This window comes from Limanda limanda, chromosome 5 (genome assembly GCF_963576545.1).
Source record: "Limanda limanda chromosome 5, fLimLim1.1, whole genome shotgun sequence".
Taxonomy (NCBI): Eukaryota; Metazoa; Chordata; class Actinopteri; order Pleuronectiformes; family Pleuronectidae; genus Limanda; species Limanda limanda.
The window spans coordinates 6,115,902-6,126,334 of record NC_083640.1 but is presented as its reverse complement, the minus strand read 5'-3'; the positions used below and the strand labels follow the sequence as shown (position 1 = coordinate 6,126,334).

At 40.4% G+C, this 10,433-nt stretch overlaps 1 protein-coding gene across 1 annotated transcript; it reads left to right on the top strand.

Annotated features, from left to right (window-relative positions):
* Nucleotides 1-7,589: 7,589 nt before the first annotated feature.
* On the top strand, nucleotides 7,590-10,046 carry LOC133002008 (uncharacterized protein C14orf93-like). Its single transcript, XM_061071735.1, has 6 exons — nucleotides 7,590-7,978; nucleotides 8,622-8,947; nucleotides 9,158-9,219; nucleotides 9,303-9,400; nucleotides 9,513-9,631; nucleotides 9,720-10,046. The coding sequence occupies exons 1-6, from the start codon at nucleotides 7,630-7,632 to the stop codon at nucleotides 10,032-10,034; spliced, it is 1,269 nt and encodes a 422-aa protein (XP_060927718.1). The 5' UTR covers nucleotides 7,590-7,629; the 3' UTR covers nucleotides 10,035-10,046.
* The last annotated feature ends 387 nt before the right edge of the window (nucleotides 10,047-10,433 follow it).

The window sequence follows — 10,433 nt, the reverse complement described above, 5'->3', positions numbered from 1 at the left end:
CTGGAGACAGATTTAGTCTCCTGCGTGTTCTGTGTCTTCCCTGGGGGTCTCTACCCAATTGGCTGTGGCGAGCGTATTTCCACACTGAGGTAGACGGGGGACATCTTAATCAGACGCCCCATGGCATCTCAACTGGTTATTTTCAGTAACTGCTAACTGAGCTTCTCCCACACGCTGCTCATGACGTCCAGAACAGACACACATTTTAGCTGATTGTATCAGAGACTGTGATCATTGTGGTAAGTGCCCATCGCTTGTTGCCATATGGTTGAGAGTAGGAATATAAACGTATTCACTCCAAGCTCCAGCTTCTGTGTCACTACCATATTGCACACCTACAGTGATTGTGCTTGTACCCATCTGCCAAGCTGTCGGTACTCCTTTCCAATCCAAGAGAGAACATGAGAATATCTGTTCATTAAACTAAACTCCCAAAACTGGGGAAGCTACTTTCTCTCAACATCATTTCTGGGGAATGGATTTCTGGCTTGACATATAATCAAACTCCAATTTATGTTAGGTGCAATTTTAAACACTCCATGACTACAGTACATTGCCAGCATACAGCATATGTACATTTCAGAGACCACTGGTCTTGACGTTCATTTCAAATGTTCATTTGAAAGACACAACCATAGCATGGCTTTTGGGCCAACGAGGAAATGTTTTACTCATTGCAGAGAGTGCAAACACGGCCTAGTCCCGGCATGGTAGCCACAGTATAAATCAACCAGTTCAGAGTAAGAGCCCAGTGGTATATCGATGTGTTCTCACAAAATAATCAATACTACGGTCTTTTGGGACATAAGGAATATGAGTTAATGATGAATTGCCATATCTAATTAACTAACAGCTACCTGTTGGTAAGCCTGGCACATCTCAATCAAAATGACTCATCATAATGTCATTCAATAAAAAGGTTTCTGAAGATAGAAAAGAAGCTGTCAGATATCAATACCTCCCATTAGCTCAGTCGCTAAGAAAAACAATGGCGTCTCTTTCCCTGCACACCTATCTTGTGAATGACTTTGAGAAATAGAAAAGACTCTGACAGAGGTCACCATCAGCTGTGTTGGGATCCCTGATATTGGTGAAGGACAATGGTGTCTCAGGTGTCACTACTGCACCAACTTAAATCATTATTTCTGATTTCTTTTAGGGAGGCTTTGCTTCAGTCAACAATAAACTGTCTTCTGATGAGGAAGAGCTGAATATGGTGTCATGGTGCTTTGACAAGCAGGATGTTGATGTTCAAGTTGGATGTCTGCTGTAGGGTAAGATGTTCCAAAAAATGTGGCCGTTGAAATGAATACAACAACCATGGCTGTTGCATAGCATTTAACATGACGTCATTATATAGTCGTCCTTTCAGCTCGCCCAACTCCGACTGACTTCCAGCGTCCTTGTCCAAAAGCGTTATTGTCTTTCTCACTATATAGTCCTCTATACAGGGAGTAGGGGGCAGTGAATGAGTGGGTGATTCTGGACACAGGCACTCTGACTTGCCACAGTGGGAAAGGCCCTGGTGCTCAATGGCCCAGTGGCTCGGTTCCAGTGAAGAGTCCCAGTGATGCATAAGAGTATTAAACCAGTGTCTTGTGTGAAAGAAGGCCTGTTAGAGTTCTGTTAAAACGTGTGGGTTTAGATCTGTAAAGACACTCTGCATTAAAAATCCCATTTATATAAGATGTCCTATAGTTAGGGAACTTTCAGGAAATAGCACGCATGTAATGTGATTTGTATTAGTGGATACAACCCTTTAAAAGGATGAACTGTGTCCTTGGCCACAGGAACCACTAAGTTGAAATGCTCTTTTCACAGCATCATAAACGGATAAATATTGATCTCAGGAGAAGAGTGGCCGCCCAAACCAAACACAGACAGTGTTGCCCTTGATCGATCCCACGAGTATCACAGCCTGCAAAGAGGTGGTTGTCTTTCCCTATCACTTTGCCTTTTCACACGGTGACATTGTCCTTACGGGAACGTGGTGGGAACATGTGGCTGCTGCCTGCCAAGACATTCGTCAAACTGAATCCAAAATCCATTCACACTTTTACAGGGACAAACAGTTGTGCTGCAATGCAGTGACACCGAGAAATCCACGTGTCATCATTAGAAGCTGGAAGACAAACAACAGCACTAAGACATCATTTCATATTTTCATTACTTGCGTTAAATAGCGACGATCTACTCGGCTTGCGAGCTCAGAGACAGCAGCCTGATAGATGTCATTGAGGTTATGACTATTTCTATAGCAGTGCATGATAATTTATTGGTCTGACATTAACAGCACTCAAAATAATTTCCTGATGGAAAAGGAAGGAAGCAGAATAAATACATCCTTGATTTCAGAAATGTCACGAATGGACCGTACTACTTATTGCAGCAATTACCGATCCTGTGCTTGGCCCGTAATGTTTAAATAACAACAATAGTAACATAATTGTGCTCAGGACTTTCCCGCAATTTAAAATTTAAAGCAGTGAATTAATTTGTCTTTTCCTGAGAACAAATAACGGCTGTTTTAAGTACAACAAATCTCTTATAGTATGTTGCTTGAAGGCAGTGTCATTTGTTTACCCCATCCATCTCTAGTAGTTAAATGGTCTTTATCCAACCAAATAGAAACTGGAAGCATAAGGAGAGTATGCATAATGAAAAGCAGCCTAGGATTCCTTGATAGCGGTGGAACAAATGCCCCTGCTGGGCTTGCTAATGAGTTAAACTTGAGTGCTCAGCCACCCCCCACCCCACCCCACCCCACACCATCCATATATTAATAACATGCAAATGTGTATTCGCAATTGAGGCCCCTGTGAATAACAACACAACAAGCTTCCTGCATTTACAATTTCTTGTTGTCACATTCACAATGGGTATGAACTGTCTACACACCATTTTTGCATGCAGGACACATAAGATATAAATGGACAGCCATTTGCTTTTCATGTGTTTACAGCTGCTTGACTTAAATCTGCAGAGGGCAAAACCTGACTTTTTCTTAGCCCTTAAATAAATAGTACATTTCAGATTCCAACATCTGCATGACCCTTCATGATCTGCTAATAATCACCAGGTCATTGATGCTTCTTAAAGAGGAAAGCAGTTCTATCCAAATCAATGTCATTTTTTACTGAAAGAGTAGATGTGTCTCTATCTCTCTTGTAAAGCCTCTGAGCTATAGAAAGGCCCTGGCTCTTGATGGCAAGATCGATAGCCCAGGAAAGCCTATGGATTTCTGTAAGCCTCAGTGTTGTGCTGGGTTTTTGATTGGTTTGTTTTATGGGTTTAGCTGGATGAGGGGTTGTAAACTAATAGCTCCAAGCTTCTAAATATTAGAGGGGAAGACAGAGATAAAGACTTTAAGCTCCAGAGTGCAGATTCAGCTGTGGATGGCAGGTGTCCACTCAGCACACAAGAGGGGTGGGGGGGGTACCATGCACTCATGGTTGGGAGAAACGGATGCCTTCAGCAACAATCCACAGGAAATCATATCCGTGTAAACTGGTGCTATTGATGTCAATGGTTTACAACACACAAGAGCCCTCACAATGTCGCTTTAGGCATCAAAACACCAACCCTCTTGTGGGATGTTGTTTCCTTCAGAGCCAGAAAAAGAATTTAATTTCTCTGAAAAATAACCACCAAATCCAGAGACTACACAGTTGCACAGGGATGCAGGGAATCTCTGTGCATGAATATGTATTATGTATACACGTAAAACATTAACTGCTGGCAATGGAAGGTATAATCCTCTCTGATATTATTACATCTCTTTTACAAAGGCATGGCTTGACAAGTCCTCACAGGCAGAAAGCAGTACGAGGTATTTTACCTTCACCAAGTGACTGGGTGCTGGAGCTGCTGTGCTCCCACTACAAAGAGAAGAGCACCATCATTTATTCAACTTCTCATGGGCTGCTATCACAGGCAGTTCACAGCTGGCAGCAGGAGCAGAGCGCAGCGCTCTGCTCTTAAAGACATGTCGGGAGTTTGCTCTGACTCCCAGAGTTTAGTCTGTTTTGCATGCAGGGTCAGAGGAGAGAGAAACTAAATAAAGTCAACAGTGATGCAGTTATATAATTATTCACCATCCAACCCATACGTTTAGAGAGAAGGCTTGTAAGCTTTTATTAGGACCGTGAGTAAAAGAACGATAAAACACATTTTTCTGTGAGTGGTTTTCACTTAAGGAGAATTATGACACCCTCCCCATGTCAGTGTCTTAAATGAGAAGCTACAGAGTCAGCTGGTGATTGCCTTAGCTTAATAATGAACCCACCATGTTCAGAGCAGGGCTGATTCTTGCCTGTTAGTCGGCTTTCCTCTTTGTTATAATGACAAGTTTTTGTTTCTTTTATCCCAATAGAACAATGAAATATGGCCATTAGACATTTTTGCAGAAATATGTACGGATGTCTGATCTTCAGGTCCAGATAAAAGAAAGGATTAAAGGTATTATTCAATATTGCGCTTGGTAAGACTAAGTCCTTGTGTAAAGATATTTAATATCAGTTCCAAGAATGTGGTCTAGCTCCCGTGGTTTTCTCCAGGTCCTGATACAGAGAGTTATTAATTCTCGCTGATAAAGTCCTCAGGAAGTATTTCTTAATAGTCTTTATAAATGCTCACTTTGCCTGGATTTCTTCTGCTCCTCGTAAACCTGGTATTAATTATATTAGATTTCTGCACAAGTCTGTCTATTTCTCAGGTTCATAAACTGCCTCTCATGATTTCAACAAGATGTCATGACACAAACATGTACTGAATTACATATTGAACTCTACAAACTCTTATATCAATCTTAAAACAATATTCAATGCCTGATGGTTCTTTTAGAAAATTGTGGTTGAACTTAAGTTATTATTTTTCAAATATTGCTTACCTTTATTGCCTTAATCTGTGGGTTTGGCACAGTGAAGTCATAAAGCTGTGCCATATACAGCAGATATGCAGCAGGGACTCACAGTTGTCATGCGTGACTGAAACACTGCAGCGTGGGCGCTAAAGCAGCAGACATGCAGCAAGAGCAAGAGCAGGAATGAATCATGGCTGTAAGACCAGATTGTAAAGCTCGAATAAAATCAACAAACTTGTTGAAAAGACTTGCAGTTGCAGGGAAAGTAAAACTGCCAGCTGCAATATATGTAATGCTGCCTTAAATTAGAAAATAATACCAGTGCTATGCATGAAATTTGCTTAAAATTTCAACATTTAACATGTTATGATAATCGGATGGACACCAGGATAGTAGTTCAGCTCCTAACCTCTCTGAAAAATAAGAACCTCAAGCGATTTGGGGGAACGGCTTAAAGACAAGAAAGATATAAAATAACAAGTGTGGATAGGCAGTTTTTTTTTTTTTACTGGACAGTGCCAGGCCAGCTTTTTCTCCTGTTTCTTATCTTTATGCTGAACTAAGCTCAACCATGGATTACAATTTGAGAGCCACTTTTCTAATCCCTCTGTATTTTACCTGAAACGTCTACACTTCTCACCCAGAGCCCTTAGTTTCCAGTATCTTATGATATCGTTCTACTTCGTGCACTTTCGTACCTCCTCTCCTCCTTTCTGTGACACTACTCCTCTTATGCTTACACAGCTCTGGGCACAAATGCACACACAGACACACAGGTTTGCATGCCCACTGGGGTATAGAGCAGACCTTATGTGCTAGATTTCCTTATTTTGGTTTGTTGGAGCTTGATGCCGACGCTACTGGTCTAACAACAAATAACACAACATAAAAAAACAACAACTTCTTTAGCTCAATGAATTTGTCTTCGTGATAACAGTCCAAAGACACATTGAGAGCGCTCTCTCTCACTCACATTCACACACAACTTACACAGCCAAACAACAAACTTACGACACAACATTTGTTATGTTGTAAATTTGTTACATTTTAAGCGATGAGCAAAATGCTATCAATTTTTTAAATTGCCTTTAGTGATTTATGCGATACATATACTGTATGTACATCTTAAAAGATTGATATGAACCTGACTGTATGATTGAATTCAGTTTAGCTTTGCGCTCCTCCACTACACCTCTGCAGATGATGGACAGCACACCATCCACATCCGTCTCTACAAATATACTCCCACAGGATAAATGGTCAGCCAGGGACTTGCCGCTGGACTTTGTTCAGTGGTGTGAGAATTCATTTTTGCAGCTTAGCATCTTAGTGTTGATCGATTTCAGATGCCAATGTTGTCTAAGGCCAAGCTGTGGAGCAGTTTGACTTAAACAAATACATGTCTGATGACACAAGCTCTGACCATAACAGAGATTTATAGGGAGGGATAACACACATTTTTTGTATTACATGCACTCAGCCAATCACTGGTCAATGGCAATTTTGTGGTCGATTTTTCCAAATTTTTCTTTTATTGAATCTTCATAAGTATTATTAACAAGGAGTCTTAATTATCTAATAAAAAATGGTGAAAGCAGTTTTTCAGCAAAGTTTTTCATATAAACATGTCAATGAGATTTGTTTTGGGTAAATTAGCTTTTAGTTTAGTTATAATTTTAAATGGTAGAGGGGATTTATTTTAGAAATGACCTATGATCCCCCCCATATGTCACAAAGAACAACATGACAATGGACAGGTACCGTTTACTGCTGAGGAGTAGTGACAGATATATAATGAGGCCCTTAAACTCATATATAAGGTCATATACCAACTTATTCCACAAATGTCTCACTGTATATGGAATGCCTATATTGGAAACCATTCATCTTAACGGCTTCACACTATTTAAATGTATTCTTAATGGTCCTGTTAATGCATTGCTGAGCTAAGTACATTTGGTCAAAGAATTAATTCAATAACTTTGAACAGTGGCCAGCATTCTGTAGCAGGAGTGGGGCAGTGTGCTAACATCAGACTGTGGACCGATGGCATATTGTTCGCAAAGGTAGTTAAGGAATCAGTACAGAGAATTATCCATTATCCACTAATCGTCATAGCCAGAAGTTTCATCAGTAAGTGTTCTGGTTTTTCTGAAGACTGACTGCTTTCAAGTTCCTCTCCAGCTTGCACGTTGGGATAGACTTCACTCTGATCCTCTGCTTGATGTCCCTCCTCTTCGTCCTCCTCAGTCATCCTGTACAAGTACAACTTAACCAATGGCTCAAAACAAACAGGTAATTAGCTATGGCAAATGGGCAGTTTCACTCTGAAAGGGAGATCATATGTGCAGTTTCACTCTGAAAAAGACCCTACCCAGCACGTTAATAGTCCTATTTGAAAGTGAAAAGATCCTCTGCGCATCTCAAACAGCAAGTTTAGAATTTATCATCGATTTGCTTCATAGTTACCCAAACAACATTCTGGACACTTTTTTTATGTTCCAAATTTAAACCATAATATTTTCGTAGTCATCTTGCACTGAATCAGAAACGCTGGAGTCAAGGTACAGAGTGGATACGAGAGTAATATTGCCGGAAATATAAATCAGGAATGCATTTCTGTTAACAGTGTATATGCTCTTGTCTGGCGAGGTCTTCCATGTGACCATGTGCTCGCATGTGATTGGACGATCCATCTGATGACGTAGACGACTGACCAGGAAGCAAATAAAGCAGCGAGGGATCACCCTTTTATTTACATTTTCACGATGGAATTCCCCACACAGAAACCCAGGAGCGTTTGTGGACATTGTGACAAGGATCTCTCTAAAACGCAGTATTACATGCATAAAAGACTGTATTTCGCAAATGGAGATTGGGTTAGGGAATCCAAAAGAGATCAAACCGATGCTGTACAGGATTCAGTGGCATCCAGTCAAGACCACGGACAAGACCACACCGGGGAGAGTAACGAACCCTGGAAGTTAGAAGATCAGGAAGAGACCTGGGAAGGAAAGATTGAAGAAGAGGAAATGCATCTACTGCTCGACGACCCCGAAAAAGAATCGATACCAAAGATTCCAGATATGAACCCACCAAGTGATGCTAAAGACAAAGGTAAGCAGCAGCACTATGGAACGTTATAGTAATGCAATATATCGGCTAGATAGATAGATAGATAGATAGATTACTTATCAACTCCGAAGGGAAATTAAGTTGTCATAGCAGCCGGTATATTTGAATACAATAAAATACAATACAATAGAAAAAAATAAAAAATATTGAGGTAGAAAGAATAAAAACAGAACAAAAGATAAATAGGTAGATAAGGTGCAGTGGCAAGATGATGGTAATAGTACTGATGATATGATGGTAATGTTATTGTTACACAGTATATAAAAATAGTACAGTATATATAGAATATAATATAACATAATATATATTTATATATGATAGTAATTATACCAATATAATAGCAGTGTATAGTAATAATGGCAGCAGCAACAGTATATATAATAATAATAGAAAATATATTAATAATAATAATAACATGTACACATGTATAAATATGTGTATATAGACTTATATATACAAAGAATATACAGAGAGTATGATATAATATGATATATAGGAGAGGTATAAATATAAGATGGAGGAACAATAATTCATTGAACAATAACTTGTCCTAAGCGTTCACTTAGGCACTTATCTGTTTTGTGTGGTACTGATGTTGTGATTAAACATATTGAATTGATTTCAGCCCACAGCGAGATTAGGATCTCAAACGTAGTGTCCACGATGAACGGAGGTCCCCTGAACGTTACATCGCCATCAACACCACTGAGCAATGGAGACGGTCTTGCACCCAGAGACAGGATCCTGATGGCTGCGATTAATGGTGTGTCCCGCCAGATCACTGCTTTGCAACGTGAAATGAATCAGAACTTGGACGAGTTAAATCAAGCCGCTGCCTCTGGCCAAGCTCTGCTGGTTTCCATGGACGAGCGGCTGACTGCCCTGGGGAGGAACAGGTCCAGTGGGCCGGAGGGGAAGAGGAAAAGACGGGCGCAGTGTCCCAAGCTTGCGGTAAGAGTTTAGCTTAAAAGAAGCCATATTGCTAATATTAAGCCATGTAACTGGCAAATCTGAAAAGCGTGTAAACAACTGTGAGATTAGTGAGAAAGTTAGAAGAACAGAGCATTGAGTGCAGAAGTAGTGTACGTTTAAATGTTTATGTGTTGTTAGAACTGGATTGTTCATAAATGTGACATTTATATGTTCTTTTGTATTTTATAGGAATCTGTGCGACGTCTCCATAACTCCAAGACAAATGACAGGCGCTATGATCCAGAGGAAACGTAAGATAAAAAAAAAGATATGCTTTGTTTCTATACGAAATACGATCTCTGTCTGAACTCTTTCTATCGTATTGTTTTCACAGCATAAGCTCCCGACACAACGAGGCCGTGACTACACATTTGGTCGATACACTCGCTGGAAATCCGGATTGGCGCACTCTAAGAACCGACCTCATTGTTTGTAAGTTACTGTAGTAATTGTGGTATAGTGTTTTTTTTATGTGGATCTTATTACAGTGATTCAGTGACTGCTTTAATAGTATTGAACTCATGCTACTCATGTTGTTTTCCAGCTGCATGTAAGACCTACTATGCAACGGTACGGAGGAACTTCTGCTATGGTCAACCAGAATTTGAACATCTGGGAACTGCACGGAAAAGTTCAGCTCGGTCTCGACAGAGAAGGCAGAGGGTAAGATAACTACTATCACATCAAATAATTCAAAGTTGAAAGTGTATTGTGTCATCGAATTGTGCTGATTGTACTGATTTTGTTTCAGTTGCTTGCAACGAGGCAGAGTGTCCTGGTGCCAGATGAGGTGGAGTTCTGGAGCGGCACCACCATCGACATGATGTCGGATGAGGAGGACGGCACATCTGAGGGGCTGTTTGGGTGGATTGTGCGGCCTCCATCCTTCCGCAGCCAGGAGCTCTCCGACCTGTGTGCCAAACTTCAGACTAGACTGGAAGCTGATAAGAAGCACGCACGCGGCCACAGGCGTCTGTACACTGGGGCAGATTCGGACAGATTGCCACCCAGATCCTACAATCCAGAGAATGCAAAGAAACATTTTAAGCCTGAAATTAGTCCCTAGATCTGGGTGTTGGCTGACACTGCTTGGGCCGGTTTTGTTCACGCTGTAAATAAAGCTTTGATACTACATTTACAGCATTAATGTTTTTCTCCTTGCCCCAGAAATGTATATTGACTTCATTGATATAGTGTAGCCAATATGATAACAATAACATGAATAAATATAGTGTATCTGTAGTGCTTTTGGTATAGGTTCACTGATAATTCATATTAATAAATATAAGCAACAATAATAACAATAACTTAATACTAGGTTTATTATAATTATCATTGTCGTTAATTCATGGGAGGTATTTTTCCCCACGTGTGTACAGCAATGACCCAGGGTGACCAATAGCAACATTTCTACCAGCCAATCATGAGTGACTCTTCATTTCAAGGGTCTTTGGTTTCATCCAAT